The sequence below is a fragment of the Uranotaenia lowii genome, chromosome 2, assembly GCF_029784155.1.
Source record: "Uranotaenia lowii strain MFRU-FL chromosome 2, ASM2978415v1, whole genome shotgun sequence".
Lineage (NCBI taxonomy): Eukaryota > Metazoa > Arthropoda > Insecta > Diptera > Culicidae > Uranotaenia > Uranotaenia lowii.
Genome location: NC_073692.1, coordinates 10,387,604 through 10,405,592, shown reverse-complemented (window position 1 = coordinate 10,405,592; position 17,989 = coordinate 10,387,604). Strand labels below are relative to the sequence as shown.

The 17,989-nt window shown below is 40.9% G+C and overlaps 1 protein-coding gene across 1 annotated transcript; it reads right to left on the bottom strand.

Annotated features, from left to right (window-relative positions):
• Positions 1–1,385: 1,385 nt before the first annotated feature.
• Positions 1,386–15,830, bottom strand: LOC129741053 (uncharacterized). The gene is made up of 3 exons (XM_055732753.1): positions 12,947–15,830; positions 11,280–12,484; positions 1,386–1,469 (listed from the first exon to the last, which is right to left on the bottom strand). Exons 1-3 carry the CDS (start codon positions 15,828–15,830, stop codon positions 1,386–1,388), a joined length of 4,173 nt encoding a protein of 1,390 aa, XP_055588728.1.
• Positions 15,831–17,989: the final 2,159 nt, after the last annotated feature.

Here is a 17,989-nt window from a genome sequence, read left to right as displayed (position 1 = left end):
GTCTGTAGCGAACGTTGCCCCTGATATTGACCATTTTCCTGCGAACCTCAACCGGAAGTCGGGACGCACCAATCAAAGCAATTTGGAAGTTCTTTTCCCGGACCACCAACGACCGACTGTTCCAGCTTCAAGTCGTCCTGTTTATCGGTCAGGTGGTTCTGGGGGAGGCTTCCAATTGCCATTTCATGGCAAGTATCCTTCAGTTTCGTGCTTTTCATCTAGTCACACAGCTCTGCCTTCTAGCCCCGCATTTTGCTCGGTGATTTGAATCAATCACAGTTATCGTGGGTTCCTAGCGGTAGCAACAACTTGGTGGTCGATTCTGCTTCAGTACTAAATATGGCGAGTGCTACTTTTTTGGACGGAACTGTATTGAACGGACTTCATCAAAGAAACGGCATAAAAAAATTTCAAAATCGGACGTTGGATTTGGTTTTTACGGATGACTCAATCTTGAACAGCCCCGTAATTGAAGCAAGTTATACCGTGGTACTTATAGACGTATACCATCCTGCGCTTGAGTTCAACATTGCATTCCCGAGTCCGGTCGCTTTTGTTGAGGCTTTCGACCCATCTGCACGTGACTTCCGTCGTGCTGATTTCGATCTCATGAACCTGTCTCTATCTGAAGTGGACTGGACAAATCTCCAAAGATATACAAGTGTAGACGTAGCTGTTAGTTCATTCTGCGCAATTATGGACGACGTTTTTGATAAATCTGTGCCCATGGTTCGACCTCCGCTTAGACCTCCTTGGACTAATTCTCGCTTAAAACGACTGAAACAGCTGCGCTCGAAATTGCTTCGAGCATTTACTAATTCTAGATGCCCATTCATGAAATCTAAACTTAATGATGCTACCAGAAAATATCGAATCTACAATCGATTATGCTATCGCCGTTATGTGAATCGGACTCAAAGTGAGCTTCGTCGGAACCCTAAAAAGTTTTGGAATTTTGTTAAATCCAAAAGGAAGGAATCTGGCCTACCTGCAGAGGTACATTTAGATAACAGAATTGCAAAATCATCTGCTGACAAATGTAACCTTTTTGCAAAGCATTTCTCCAGTATATTTTCAAGTCAATCACCAACAGAAGAACAAATTAGCGCAGCCGTGACACGATTGCCTACCGATGTGTTGAATCTCGACGTGTTTGCTGTTAGAGAGGATATGGTTTTCGAGGCTATCAAAAACTTAAAGTACTCTACCTCAGCCGGGCAGGATGGAATACCTGCGTGCGTATTGAAAAAGTGTTGCACTATACTTGTTAAGCCCCTGACTTATATTTTTAATCAGTCCTTACAACAACATCGGTTCCCTGCCACCTGGAAAAGATCTTTCATGAGCCCAGTCTTCAAAAAGGGTGATAAGCAAGAGGTTCGAAATTATCGTGGTGTCACATCACTAGCTGCCTGCTCGAAGGTCCTAGAGAGGATTGTCAACGATGTTATGTTTGCAGCCTGCAGGAACTGGATTTCGGACAATCAACACGGTTTTTTTCCGAAACGTTCGGTAACATCTAACCTGGCAGTGTTCACATCATTTTGCATATCTAACATGCATTGTGGCAAACAAGTCGACGCAATTTACACGGACATCACTGCGGCGTTTGACTCAGTTAATCACTTAATTTTACTTTTAAAGCTAGAACGCCTGGGATTATCTGAGAGATTTTGTGCGTGGATCAGAAGCTATTTAACAAATCGTCGTCTTGCTGTTAAAATCGGAACATCTGAATCTTCAGATTTCATTCCGACTTCAGGAGTACCACAAGGAAGTAATTTGGGCCCTTTATTGTTCACCCTGTTCTGCAATGATATTAACATGCTGCTTTTTGGATGCGGAGTACTTATGTACGCGGATGATTTGAAAATTTTTCTGAACGTTAACAGTTTGGCAGATTGCCAGATACTACAGCAATTCCTCGATACAGTAGTGAACTGGTGTGCTGTCAACCTACTGGCCTTAAGCGTTTCTAAGTGCTGTATCATAACATTTGGACGCAAGAAACTTCCATTTTTGTACGACTATTACATCCAGGGCGAACTTCTACATCGTGTTAATCAAATAAAGGACCTTGGCGTTGTTTTGGATAGTCATATGACATTCAAGGAACACTACTCTGCTACACTTGAAAAGGCCAATCGAATGCTGGGGTTTGTCATACGTCTGAGTAAAGAATTTACAGATCCTGTTTGTCTACGAGCTCTGTATTGCTGCCTGGTTCGTTCAATATTAGAATCTGCAAATCTGGTGTGGTGGCCATTCGAAACTACATGGGTGGCGCGTTTTGAAGCGGTTCAACGAAAATTCGTACGTTATGCTCTGCGTGATCTACCTTGGGATAATCCTCGAAATCTGCCACCTTATGCACAACGCTGCGCTTTGCTTGGCCTTCACACGCTGTCGAATCGCCATGATATTAGCCAATCACTGTTTGTGGCGAAAATTCTCAAAAACGAAATCGATTGCTCTTGGATACTTTCGCGCTGTCATATTTATGCTCCAGAAAGAACCCTGCGAAATCGTGACTGGCTATCACTGGAATCAAGAAATACGCGCTATGGTAGCAATGACCCCCTGCGTTCTGCAAAAGTAAGCTTCTTACGCAATTATGCTCTCTTTGACTTTAATGTCTCAACTGCAACCTTTAAACGCTTGATCGAATCCAGCATAAGTGACCAATTAAGAACTAATTAATAAGAAAACTTTGAATGTATGTCAAGATAGACCTAGATTAAGTAAACCATTAAGACATTTACGTCAGATGGTTTTTTTTTATAAACAACAATAAACAATAAACAACAATAAACAAAAGCCATTTTTGGTGTGTATTTCGGCCGATTTAGGGCTTGACCCCACATTCGAAACAAGCGAATACGAAACCGTCAAAAAAAATTTCCAGCTAAAAAAGGAAAAAAAATGATTTTTTGACGCCTTTTTCCCCCATAGCTTCTTTTTTCTTTGTTTTCTTTCTGTCTCTTTCACACTCGTACTTTTTCGATAGGTGTTGGATAGGAACTGGAATCAAACTTAGAATTTATTGGGATATGTATTAATTGGTGACTTGACCGCATGATCCAATTGCGTTCTTATGCCAATAAGCGAAAATTGGACCTTCTTAAATGAACTGCTTGATTGTTCTGCTAATCTGAGCGAAGCAGAAGCATATAATAGTACAGCACGTAGTTCCAGAACCTGATATTCGTGCTTCGATGATTGCAAAACGGTACTCCGAGTAACTGTCCACGAAAAAAACTGCGGAAATCTGCATCAAGGGATCCTTCCCAAATAGCTTACTGGGTTCGAATTTTAGGATGACGGAGTTTTCCGCAAAAATGTATTGCTGTATCGGTAACCCCATTCAAACAGATGCTGAATCCACTCTCCGTTCTTCGATTGATTTTTTTTTCTGCGTTTTAATTTTTTAACTTTAATGACGCAAAACAAAATAAAAACTCTCAACATCCGATCATGAAAACTTTATATGTGCACTTTTTCTTTTTGATTCATTTCTATACATTTTTATTGTTTTACCTCACGACCCAGAGGTCATTTAGAGAAATCAAATTGATCTACAGGGCTTGAAAGCCCTGAAGCGCCACCTTAAAACCAATATACGGCCTATTTAAAGTCTTCATTCCAACAAAAAAAAATATATCTACGGCTAATAGGCACTGAAATGCTGTTGTTTGTCCTTTATGCGGCTTATAACAGGGCTTAATGGTTTATTAGGCTGAGCTTGAGGCCTAGAATGTCCTTCGCTTAGGTAGTTAATTTATTTAACAAATTGATTTCCAAGGTAAGGCGAGCAACAGCGTGAACCCAGTGTGCTACTCTGAGCCCCCCTCACGCTCGTTTTTATAACCATTTTTTGTTAAAAAAAATAGCCATTTTTCTAATTTTGCTATGAAAATGCTAAAATGGTTATTTTTTAAGAAAAATTATGGTTAAAATTCTAACCATACTCGAAGTTTCGGAGCGTAAACCAAAAAATGGTTGAAAATTTAACCACAACTTGGCCACATTTTGCCTTTCCACTTACCCTTTCCTATCTCCCCACTGCACAGTGGTCCAGATATGAAATTTAGCGTCTTCCCCTAAAGTTTGATGCAAAACACTTTTACAATAACTAAAGGCGGTCATTTTGATTGGAAATTTTTTAGGGTGGTTCACAAGATTTCTGAAATCCGAAAATTATTTCCTAACTGTGATAAGATTGAAATCAGTTTTTCTTGATATCCTTTCATGGTGATATTTTATCAAAACTATTAATTCAACAAAAGTTTACAAAATGATAATGCGCATTTTGTTTTGTTGAAAACGGATTACCATTTTTTTTTTTGAAGTGATGAGGCAATATGTGATGAAAAATGACTCTTTTAAAGCTTCTGACGAGACCCCGTTAGGCTACCGCCTTACCCACAAAGGTGCGCTCTTCTTTCTATATCGTCTCTGAGTCAAAGAAGAACATATTTGCAGAGAATTTTTGTAAACGATATCCTGACAAACAATGTTGACAGTCCACAATTGTTCCAAAGCTTGAGTTTGCACACCCCAGCACGTCGTTTGCGCAACCAAACCACCTTCTGGCTACCTAGAAGCTGGACAGATTTTGGCCAAAACCATCCGCCTAATCGATGGGTTCAGGGAACCCAGGATACGATATACCGTACTGACAGGTACATTTTCTTCCTTAAAATGTGCCACCGTGAACTTTTTTCCTTGCTGGAAATGCGTTTCGTAGAACCGTACAATGCGTTCGCGGAGCACGTGCTGTTTCGACGCCATCTTTGCTTTGACTAAATTCAAACTAGCAAAACCAAACACGCCTACGGTTTCTAGGGAGCCCAAAGAGCAATTTTCTTGGAGAAAGAAAATATTACGCTCTTTATTTGAGTTACTGAAAGGTATTGAAAATATTCTCATTTTTTCTTTAACACCCGTTAACTCCCTGGAGACCACTCCAGGAAGAAGCCGCAAACTGAAGCTTACGGATCGTCACCATCGCATCATTGTCAGGGAAATCAGTCAGAATCCTAAAATCAGTGCCCCGAAACTAGCAGACAGCCTGAAGAATATTGAAAACATACAGGTTAATCCTCAAACAGTACGGAACATACTTCATGAGAAAAAATACCGAGGTCGTTTTGCTCTTAAGAAGCCGTTTATATCTGCTAAAAATAAGAAAAAGCGGCTGGAATACGCTCAAAAGTATGTCCTGGAACCGGAAGAGTTCTGTCAGAACGTCATATTCATTGACGAAAGCTTATTTAATATTTTTGGGTCTGACGGACATGTAAGAGTATGGCGTAAGCCAAATACGGAATTGGATCCAAAAAATTTGCAACCGACAGTTAAGCACGGTGGTGGCCATGTAATGGTGTGGTATGCTTTCAGCGCAAATGGCACCGGAAACTTGACATTCATTCACGGAGAAAAACAAATAGATTTATTAGTCAAATTACGCGTCTACAGGAATATAAATATGACTGATTGGTTCTGACCCGAAAATACGATAAAACCAACCATCAGCTTATACGGTTAGTCTCAAGGGAGTTAGTCTTTTTAAAGTTCTGAAGCTGAAACTGAACCGACGATCATGGCCATTTTACTATTTCTATGCGTAATTCGAAGACAAGTAAATCAATAAATTTCGGACAAGCTTTTACCGTCATTCTGCAGGTCAACAATCAGTTTCCAGATGTCAATGGGTTTTTTTTTTGTGAAGAGCAGACATTTTCCTGTTAATTTAATCTACAAATTGTTGAAATCTACTGATTTATGCAAAAAAAAGTTCATTTTACCTTATTTATCGCTCAGACCACTGGAAATTGTCTTTGATAAAATTCAATTCACGTTTCTGCGTTTGACAGACTGACACATAACTGTTTACTTGACTAATATTTGACAAAGGCCTCAGTGTACGGACAATTTTTTGACGTCGTTTTTGGGACTTTCAATACAAAATGAATTGGATTATTTTTAAGGTTTAATTCATAAATATTTTTAATACTGATCTACAAAAAGGAGTAGTTTCTGCAGCGAATGATGTAATTTTAGTATTTTTGTTGACTGAACAAGTGCACTTTTTGATTGTTTGGATTTCAAGGTACGTGCTGTACGGACAATTTTTTTAAACAGTGTATGTCTACGTGCTACTGGGTTTGTGATCGACATTTTAAGGTCTTTAACTATCACTTATGATGTAAATGAAAAGAAGCATCTTATGGTACGTAATTTTCAGTGTGTGTAGAATATTACACGTCTGTGAAATTTTGCAGACATGCAATATGAAAGTGACGTAGAATTTAAAATCATTGAATTTCAGCAAAATTTTCGAATTGGATATTTTTTTGTTTTTTAATTTGAAAACTCAAAATTGGTGTATGATAAACATCAATTCTTTAAAATCCGGTTCTATATACATTACATCATAATAAAAAAAATAATCACTTACATGAACGTTTATCGTCAAAAACAAAGATAATGGCATTACAAACAAATATGTACGTGGAGCAGCTTCCAGTATTGCACCTTATGAGTCCGCTACCGTGGCGCCTCAAAAAAAAAAATTGGTGAATCAACAATATCCACTAACTAACAGACGTGAAAATTTCGTTAAAAGAACTTTTGCACGACTTAACTCTACACTTAGTTGACATTTGTAGGTGCCTGTACCCTTCTGGGGAAACGGGAAGGGTCTAAAATTATCATTGACATATTTTTCATACTCAAATACCCTCCCATGCCAAATTTTTTACCATTTGCTTGATCGGTTCTCGAATTATGTAAACATTTGTCTTTTGTTTGGGAGGACCTCTCCCTCCTTACTGTGAGGGGGAAAAGGCTCAAACCGAAATAGGAACCTTCTACGGCCTACCTGAAAATTTTCACTCAAATCGGTTCAGTAGTTTAAAATTTATGAGGAACAGACAGACAGACAGACAGACAAAAATCCATTTATTTATACAGTGAGCGAAACAAGAAAAGTCAAAATTTGGTCAAGGGAAAACGCGTGATAAAATCGGTGAAATCGTTTATTTAAAAAATCAAATTAAATTTCTTTTCAAGTTTAATTAGTATAAAATTCAGGAAAAATATTCAGTTAGGTTTCCGCTTTTCCAAATCCGAATTGCCGGGCCGTACGCTTAACCCCCGCCATCAGATTTTGTACAGCCACCTTGTCAACTTTCTTCGCCGCAGAAAGCCAGTTTGCCTTGAACTGCTGCTCGTCCTTAGCAGTTTTTTTTGTCCACTTTAGGTTCCGCTCGACAATAACCCAGTATTTCTCAATTGGGCGGAGCTCTGACGTGTTGGGAGGGTTCTTGTCCTTGGGAACCACCTGCACGTTGTTGGCGGCGTACCACTCCATGGCCTTTTTACCGTAATGGCAAGATGCCAAATACGGCCAAAACAGTACGGAACAACCGTGTTTCTTCAAGAAAGGCAGCAGACGTTTATTCGAACACTCTTTCACGTAAATTTCTCGGTTGACAGTCCCGGAAGCTATGAAAATGCTGCTTTTCAAGCCACAGCTACAGATGGCTTGCAAACCAAATATTTCTTCGCGAACTTTGACAGTTTCATGTGCTTGAAAATATCTGCTACCTTTCCCCTTCCTTTTGCCGTATAAAACCCCTGTCCCGGAAGCTGCTTGTAGTCGGTTTTGACATAGGTTTCGTCGACCATTACCACGCAGTCAAACTTCGTCAGCATTGTCGTGTACAGCCTCCGGAATCGCGCTTTGGCCGTCGTATTTTGTTTATCATCGCGATTTGGAGTCACTACCTTCTTGTAAGTCGATAGTCCGGCTCGTTTTTTGGTTCGATGCACGGTTGTAGACGATACACCTAGCTTATTTGCGGCATCTCGGAGAGAGAGGTTAGGGTTTCGCCTTACACTACCGGAAACTCTCTTTATCGTCTCAGCGGCTTCCGGTTTTCGACTGTCCCCCGATCCAGACTTCCTGGCTGTCGACAAACGTTCCCCAAACACTTTAATTACATTTGAACGGTTGATTTGGCAACTTTTAGCGATTTTGCCAGCTTTGCGTGCGAGTAGCTCGGATTTTCGCGATGCGCGAGCAAAATTTTGATACGCTGCTCTTCTTCCTTGGACGGCATTTTGACAACTGAAGAGTGAATTCCAAAATCAAAATAGGAGCAACATTCTACATACACACACCTTCAAAATGAGGGGTGTTCAGGTTTTTAAAATGCAAAATTGAAAGAAATACGTCCAGTTGATATTGACCAAATTTGACCGTATCACTCTTTACCACTCTGTTTTTTGCTTATTTTAATATGAATGATAGAAAATCATCAAAGTTTTCCTCTACAATTTGTTTTAAATTGTGCAACATTTCTCAACATTTTTTTCAGTTATTTTTACAATATAGCTATTATTATTATCAAAAACGTTATTTTTAGTCAATTGCTGACCATTTGTATCAATATTTTTATATCCTTCATCATGTTCTTTATGCATTTTGAACTTTTCTAGTTTTGTTTATAATGTTTATTTTAATTTATCAAATTTGCTGTTTTTTACATTCTTCATCATTTTTAAGTTTTTTTTTTGTCATTTTCAGGCTTTTGATTGAATTTGTTTTAAAACATTTCGAATTTTTTATCATTTTGTCATTTTTGAGTACTTTATAAATTTTTAAAAAAACTTTTGTTTTTATTGTTGGAATTGTTGCATTTCATCACCATTTCAGAACATAAAAAAATATGTATGGTTTTTGTGTGAATTATATTGGTCCTGTTTTAATGAAAACTAAAAGGTAATGTTGTTTCAAAAAACCGTTCGATTTTGGCACATGTGCTAAAATTGGATGTTGCCAAAATCGAATGTTGCCAAAAACGAACGGGGTCTGTATGTTCAAGATTATTTTTAAAAATTGACTGTGTTATTTGAATAGATAACTCTAATTTTTAGGCGTTTTCTAGTATTCCAAAGGTCTTTGTTCAGGGGAAAAACGATCACCCAATCACTCAACGGTTCGGACACTTTGCGGGAATTCGCGGAATGAATAAAAACGAGCACTGACTTCGACTTTAAATTCGCGACGGTTTATTTTTGGGGCAAGTAGATTTGTTCGCGGCTATGGTTTCGGTTCAACTGTGCTGCTGCTGATGTTTCAATCAGCTGTTTCGGCAGTCACGCACTAACACACCCGCAACGGCAGAACTGTCAAGCCGTGCGATGTTTTTTGATTGCTGGGGGTGTTCAAGCATTCTACAAGATCGATATATTCGCTATCTTTTTCTACCATATGCCGCCCGCCTTGAAATATCATTTCAACCTATCTCGCTTAGTCTAACGGTAATACAAACATAATTCATTTTGTTTTGGTTTCATAGTTCTTAGCTATTCTGTGCCTATAAATTCAACATTTTTTCCAAATAACGAGAGCAAATTTGTTCTATAAATGTTCTTAAAACTACACTAGTGTGTGAATATGTGTTGCAGTGCATATATTGTGTGTGAATCTGGTGCTGAAGAATGTTGGGTTGAGTGCATGAAGCTGCCAATTCGCATCGGATAGATCCCGTTAGCTGCTGGGTTGCAATCAGCTGTTGTGCACTGCGCCTGCAGTCGGAATACGGTTACCAGTGTACTGATTTTCAACTATTTCGGAGATTGATGAAACTAATTTTTTGTTTCGCTGTTTTAGGCTGCGCTGAAGTTTACTGCCGTTGTTTTGTTGCTGCTGGATTGGTTTCTCAAAAACCTTGTAGGGCTGAGTGATCAACTGCGGTGGTGTTCTGCGATGCATCCGACGTGTGATGTAACTCGATGACGTGCGGGAAAAATACCAGAGTGACCTGTTAGGATGAAGAGCGCTTTTTAAACCGTCGAAGTGCAAACATGAAAGGAACTTGCCTGGCGCGGAGGCCACTAGGCCTCCGCTGACTCCTCCGTTGCCTCGAGACCTTTCTCGCTGGTGATTTTGACGGCTCCCAATCTGGTCCAGTGTGCTTGGTCTTAAGCTGCGATCGACAATGCTGGCCAAGCCTGCCGATTACTGCTATGCCTGGACGAGAGGGTTGATGGTACCTATCAACCCTGCTAGGTGATATGTGCTCTGCATCTTAGGGGGAATCATTCTGCCCGAAAACGTGCACTAAATTGTGCTGGCGCTTAACGCCGCTGTTAGTCCCAATTGGATACAATTTAAATTTGAACGTGCACAGTGCTGTGCTGGCGCTTAACGCCTCTGTTAGTGAAACCTTATGTTTCATTCTGACGCAGTTCATTCTGACATAGTTACTGACTGACAATACATCTGACGGAATACTTCTGACTTATAAACTACATGCAGCATGCTCAGGTTTTTACATCGGAGATAAAATTGTATATTCTTAAGAATTGAAATAGAAACCCAAATCTGACAAAATTTAACTCTGTTATTCTTTCTCTGATGTGACATCGTTGTCACGAATTGGTAAGATGCATATCTTCGAAATGCCTCTTTGGTAACTTCCAGATTGCGTTCGAACAGTTACAACTCTGACATTACCATCTGAACCAGGGTGAATTTCTGACACTCTTCCTATTGCCCACTGTAATGGCGGTAAATTATCCTCTTTGAGAACTACCATCGTTCCGACTTTAATGTTATCTCGCTGCTTGGACCATTTCGTTCTGTTATGCAGATCAGACAAATATTGAATTGACCATCTTTTCCAAATTTGTTGAGCAGTTTTCTCTATTCTGTGAAATACGTTTAAACGATTTTCTGGTATATCTTCCCAGTTATGTTCTGGGGGTGCAGTGAGCGATTTTTGAACCAAGAAATGACCAGGAGTAAGCACTTCAAAATCGTTTGGATCGTTACTACACGGAGTGAGCGGACGTGAATTTAGAATTGCCTCAATTTGTACAACGACAGTCTGCAGTTCTTCTAGACCCAACGTGCGTGTACCAATAGTGCGCTTCAAGAGTGATTTGAACGACTTCACTGCTGACTCCCAAAGTCCACCAAAATTGGGTGATCGAGCTGGGATAAACTTAAATTCTATCCCCTGGTTTGCTGAGTGCTTTACAACCGATTCTTGGAAACTATTCTCGCTGAATAACTTGGAAAGTTCGTCGAGTTTCCGTTTGGCTCCAACAAAATTTCTGCCGTTATCGCACATAATCAAACTTGGCGTGCTTCTTCGGCCACAAAACCGTTTGAAAGTGGCAAGAAACCCATCTGTTGACAAATCTGACGCGACTTCAAGATGCACAGCTTTCGTAACCAGACACACATAAATGGCTACAAATACCTTCACCGGGCGACATCGACGTTGGGGGTAAGTGACAAGGAATGGGCCGCAGTAATCTACTCCCACACGTTGAAATACTGGGTTTTGTGTCACTCTTTCCGGTGGTAAATCAGCCATAAGCTGTTCTTGAATTTTGGGTCTAGCACGAAAACAACGTACGCAATTATGGATTACTGACCGAGCCAAACTGCCTGCATGAATTGGCCAAAACTTCTGACGAACTGTTGCGATTAAAAGCTGCTGTCCAGCGTGAAACAACTTCTGATGGTAATAAGACATGACTGATCTGGTAAGCGGATGTTTGTAGTCTAAGATAAACGGATGTTTTCTAGTTTCAGAGATTGCTGCATTCTCTAATCGACCACCGACACAAATTATTCCATTCATCATGCGTGGATTGAGAGACAGCAACTTTGAACTGACTGAAATCTGACGGTTATTCGACAAATCTGCATATTCCTTCGGAAAACTTTCTTTTTGGGACAATCTGACTAAGCACTGAAGGGCTTCTTCTAACTCTGATGCTGACAAATATCCGACTTTTCTGTTACTGTTGTTACACTTTTGCGAATTGAAACGAAATCGCAAAAAGTACGCGGTCAACCGAATGGAATCTACAAGTGAGGCTCTTAATTCAAATATCTCATTGGTTGTCAAAGAATCAGTGACAGCAGTGACAGCTCCTCTCTCTTCGAGCATGGAACTGGGTATTTCTGGGCAAACTTGTGGAGGTTGAGGCCAATGCGATTCCTCCAATCGTAACCAACTGGGACCATGAAACCAAAGAGACTGATACTGTAACTGAGCGGGGGTCATTCCTCGCGATATGATATCCGCTGGGTTTTCTGTGCCTGCGACATGACTCCACACGCCCGACCGTGTAATATGCTGGATTTCGGACACCCGATTTGCCACAAAATTAGTCCATCTTGACGGTGAAGATGCAAGCCAACATTTGACTATCATCGAATCTGTCCAGAAAAACGATTTGAAAGAAGACAGCTCCGTGCCTTTCACGAGCTTCTCAAACAGGTGAGCAAGCAGTAATGCAGACGATAGCTCTAACCTTGGAATTGACTGACGTTTCTTCTTTTTCTGGAGATTCTCTAGAGGGGCAACTCGTGATTTTGAGGTCATCAATTGAACAACAGTTTCTCCCGATTCTGACACAGTTCTGACATAAATACAGGCCCCATAGGCCTTCTCTGACGCATCACAAAATCCATGAATTTGTAATGAACTGACATTTTTACTGACACCCACCCATCGTGGTACTGACACATTATCTAACCCAATCAAATTTCTTCTGTATTCATCCCAAGCGCTCTTTAAATCTTCGGTAAGTTCATCATCCCATCCGCATTGAAGTTTCCAAAGTTCTTGAACGAAAATTTTTGCCTGAATAATCACAGGACCGACTAATCCCAATGGATTAAATAACTTGGAAACATCTGACAAAATTGACCTTTTCGTAATGGGTGCTGAACTCTTCCAACTTGGGGTACTAAACCGAAAAACATCTGACTCTGGTTCCCATAACAATCCCAAAGTTTTCACCGTCGAGCTTGATGAATCAAGCTCCAAAACCGAACGTTCATCTCGAAGATTTTCAGGGATTTCTAAGAGTATTTCTGAGCTGTTCGAAACGTATTTTCGCAAAGACATACCTGCTGAGTCCATTAATTCTGACATTTCTTTGACTAACTGTACACCTTCTTCGATACTGTCAACTCCAGCAAGCATATCATCGACGTAGAAACAACGACTCAAAATCTTCGACGCTAAGGGATGAGTTTTAGAACCCTGATCGGCTAGGACTTGCAAACACTTTGTTGCCAAGTAAGGCGCAGACGCTGTTCCGTAAGTTACTGTTAACAACTCGTAGGTGCGAAGAGGTTGATCGGTGGAGTCCCGCCAAAGAATTTTCTGCAATTTTTGGTCTGATTTCTGAACTTGGATCATACGGTACATTTTGGCAATATCTGCCACAATCGCAAACTTACACAATCTGAATCGCAAAACAATATCGATCAGCTCATCTTGTACAACCGGGCCAACCATAAGCGCATCATTCAAAGAGACTCCTGTCGACGACTTACAGGAAGCGTCGAAAACCACCCGTAACTTTGTCGTGGTACTTTCGGGCTTAAGAACTGCGTGATGCGGCAAATAGTAGCAAACTTCATTCAACTGACTTGAGCTGTCGATAACTTCTGACATATGACCAAGACTCTGATACTCGTGAATAAATTCAGAATACAACCTTTTCAATTCAGAATCCATTGATAATCGTTTCTCCAAACTCAAAAACCGTTTCGTGGCGATAACTCTGGAATCTCCAATTCGATTCAAAAAGCCTTCTTTTTTGGGTAACGTTACAACAAATCTTCCTGACTCATCTCTGACAGTAGTATTCTTAAAAATCTCTTCACAAGCTGACTCTTCAATCGACTGAACGCTGCGAACATGACATGTTTCGAGCTCCCAAAAACGTGTGAGCTGATCTTGAATATCACCGACTGAACAGACATAAACTTCTGACTGAGAAACTGTATTTTGATTATTAGGCAATCTACCAGACACAATCCAACCAAAAACTGTATTCTGTAATGTGGGTCCGTTCTCTAACGGCTTCATTCTTCCATCTGACAATAAATCCATATAAAATTCGGCTCCAATAATAACATCAATTGGACCAGACTCATAAAACCCAGGATCTGCTAAACAGGCCGAACCCGGCAGCGTAAGGATCGAAGGATCAAAAGCAGCAGTAGGCAGATCAACTGTCAACCTTGGCAGTACAAAAAATTGCATCCATTCTTTAAACTGTGAAATTCTGGAGGATCTGGAACCAACTTCTGCGGAAACTAACTTCGTTGAAACCATTTGAGACGAGCCGATGCCTTGCACCGACAAAAACGTTGGGGTTTCATGGAACTTAAGCCGTCGAGAGAATTCACGTGTCATCAAACAATGCTGAGAACACGAATCTAGCAGCGCACGTGCCAGAAGTGTATTTCCAAAACGATCCTTGACTCGGATCATCGCCGTGGACAGTAAAATATTACGAGACGGTATAAACGGAAGTGCTACGTAATTCTGACTTGTGGTGGCTTGTGCGTTGTCTGGATTTGTGTTTGTGTTGTGTGAGTGGGTTTGTGCATGCTGTGTAGTGGTGTGCGCATGCTGTATTGGTCTTGAGTTGTGTTGTTGCTGTTGATTCATTGGTTGCGGTTGCGATTGAAACGGTATCTGTTGCGCCGAACGCGTTTGACTCTGCTGTCGGTATTGTGCCGAAAACTGCGGCTGTGGAACGGAGGATCTAGAATGTAACATACTGTGGTGCTTCTGCTGACAATGATGGCAAGAACCTCGTTCACAATTTCGGTAGAAGTGGCCTGGCATCAAACAATTCCGACACAACTTGTTGCGAATAGCAGCATCCATTCGCTCGGGAACCTTCATCCGTTGAAATTTGCCACACTGGAACGGTGAGTGCCATGGATCTGCACAGAACGGACAACGTGAAACTGATCTGATGGTTGTATTACAAACTGTTGATCTCGTCTGACGGGCTTCGGATGGTGGATTTCTTGCAGAGGTGATTGATTGGAGAACAGAGCAGTGACCTTGCAAGAACAGAAGCAGCTCTTCGTACGTTGGGACCTCCTTAGACCCGTAATGCGTCTCCCATTGGCGCAATGTTGCAGAATCTAGTCTAGAACACAACATGTAGACTAATATTGTGCTCCAAGACTCCGTTGGCTCTCCGATTTTCTGTAACATCATCAAGTTTTTCTCAAACTCGCTGATGAGGAAGTTCAGACCGTCATAATTCTCCTTTTTAAGCGGTTCGAGGGCGAAAAGAGCGTCGAGATGAGCCTTCACAATCAGCTTCTTATTTTCATAACGAACTTGCAAAGTTTTCCAGGCGACGTCGTAGTTTGCCTCTGAAAGCTCGATGTTGTTGATTTCCTTCAGTGCATCACCCTGTAGAGAGGAACGAAGGTACGTAAACTTATCCATAGACGTCAGATGCTCGTTGTCATGGATAAGGCTTCGGAAGGAATCCCGGAATGTAATCCACTCTCTTATTTTTCCACTGAAGGACGGCAAACGTATCTCTGGCAGCTTTACTCTTGAAGTATTCCCTGACGCAGACTGACTCGGACTGTTGCTGGTTGTGTTCACACCTAAGGCATCCTTATCACCTTGGAGTCTAAGGAGGTCACCTCGGATGGCGAAGTATCGGTCATCGAATTGCTGTAGAACCTTGTCGTTTTCCTCTTCGCGTTGCTTGGCAATTTCTCCTTTGACTTCGCTGTCAGCATCTTTCTGTTCTTTCTCATCCGCTTCATCCAGCAAAAGTTCAATTTTGCTCCGTATTTCAAAAAACTCACTGTACACAGTATCAATCACATGCAATCTCGAACTTAATTGACACCGATCACTATCAATCTGATAGGTTTGGATGAATCTATCCGTACCATCAAAAATGACATATAACTGCCGTTCACGTTTTAGCAAAGCCTTCAGCGTACTTTTAGACATTGCTACACTTTTAAATATCTGACACTGCACCAAATATGTTACACTGTACTAATTTTTCACTGACCGAACTATCAACTCGACGTTCCACAGTACCGCGACGAAAAACTGACAACTGGCAACCCTATTGACAGCAGCGAGGGGGAGGCAACCGATAGAGAACAGCAAAGTGAAATTATGCGGCGAAATCCTAGACCAATTACAGCGTACAAGGCTCACACCACATGCAACAAACCAAGACTTACTCACATGCAAAATCTTTATTTATTTTCACTCAGGTAGGCCACATGCATCAAGCCACCAATCGTATACACTTTACCGTTCTCGTAACAAACCAAAAAAGGCTTTCAGTTCCTCCTGGATCTGCTTCCAAAAACTGCAGTATCTCCCAGCTGATAGATTGCAATTTTCAATTGCACCCAAATCTGCGATGGCGTCGCGGCGTCGTCTCTCAGCTGCTGTAGCGATGGCGAATCCGGCGTCCAAAATGGTGCAGCTATCAGGCAGGAACAATAGCTCGAAAAGCTTCACTATTCCGCGGTTCACGGGGCTTCCACAAATGTCCTGAATCTGGCTTCGAAGGACCAAAATGTTCAGGGGAAAAACGATCACCCAATCACTCAACCGGTTCGGACACTTTGCGGGAATTCGCGGAATGAATAAAAACGAGCACTGACTTCGACTTTAAATTCGCGACGGTTTATTTTTGGGGCAAGTAGATTTGTTCGCGGCTATGGTTTCGGTTCAACTGTGCTGCTGCTGATGTTTCAATCAGCTGTTTCGGCAGTCACGCACTAACACACCCGCAACGGCAGAACTGTCAAGCCGTGCGATGTTTTTTGATTGCTGGGGGTGTTCAAGCATTCTACAAGATCGATATATTCGCTATCTTTTTCTACCAGTCTTAAAGGAGTTTTTACGAGATTTTCCTCGAGCACTAAGGAATTTGACATTTCAGCTATACTACTTCATTAATTCCATTCAATTTCTTAACATTTAATCACTTAATTTCTTCACTAATATGACGTGAAATGATAAAACAAACGTTCTGGGCTTATTTTAAATCAGAAAAAATAAGTTATAATCAACTACTTAGATTTTTTTTTCAGCAGACCACACGTTTCCCACGTTGAAGCCGTAGATGGCAGCACTATCTTGCAGTTACTACCAAATTTAGTCTCAATATTGATTTGCCGGGTTTATTTAGGCCAATCTCCATCATTTCGAGGTAGTTTTCCAATTTATCCATCGAACAATTATATACAAATTTTAGAATAAAATTTTGATGATTATTAATCGGTTATATCTTAATAAGCGAAACGCATAGTGAAACTATGCTTGTTTCCCTTACTGTATAAATAAATTTTCTCATCCGAAAGATCATAAATGTATCTCGGTTTCATTTTTACCACGATTTTGAATCGATCTAGCAAACGTGAGTCCGGATTTTGACCAGCTAGCCGAAAATTCGTTTTAAATTGAATTAATTGACTAATATTCATAAATAAAAATTAATCATCGCCTTATCACAAGCACTTGTAGTAGCAGATAGTCGAAAGACGCAGAAAGAAATCCAGAATTGAGCACGGAGTGAGACAGAGTGAAAAAAAAACAAATAGGTATTCACATGCTGTTCCCGGTACGAGCTGCCCAAATTCGGCGCTTCCTGTTCTGGTGTTGCTGCTGCTTCTGATACCCGAAAATAGAAAAACGGACTACCGGTTTTTGTCCGCTGGCCGCCGTTTTTCCCGCGTGTTCCAAAGTGTTCGAAAATAATAATAACAGACAGTAACAAAAAAAACTATGTGAGAACGGCCATAAAAGTACTTTGTATACATGTATCTTTCGAAGTCGCGAGCGAGGGCTACGACGGGCATCGGTTATTGGCGCTATTTTCTGGTCCCTTGGCGGTTGGCCATCCGGAGGGAGTAATCATAAAAAAGTATAGTATTAGCCGCGTGTTTTACGGCCCTGGCAACGCACTCGCTCTCTTTAAATGGTCTTTTTTTTGTCGGGTGTCCCGGTGTTGGGTTTCCAAATAGGCGCTGCAATTTATTGTCTATTATGCTATTTGGGGGAGGGTTTTAGGAAGATGCATTCGAATTTCGAGGGACGCAGCTGAAATTTTTTACGATGAGTCTATTGGACGAAAAGGATTCCTC

Bases quoted from the DNA above. Each gene is read 5' to 3' on its own strand.
- LOC129741053 (XM_055732753.1), bottom strand. From the start codon at position 15,830: ATGTCTAAAAGTACGCTGAAGGCTTTGCTAAAACGTGAACGGCAGTTA. The intron at 12,485-12,946 runs GTATGTCTTTGC...GTGATGCGTCAG, and splicing joins AGAATTAATGGACTCAGCAG to AGAAGGCCTATGGGGCCTGT. The intron at 1,470-11,279 runs GTATTTGTAGCC...TCCGAAATCCAG, and splicing joins GTCGATGTCGCCCGGTGAAG to TTCCTGCAGGCTGCAAACAT.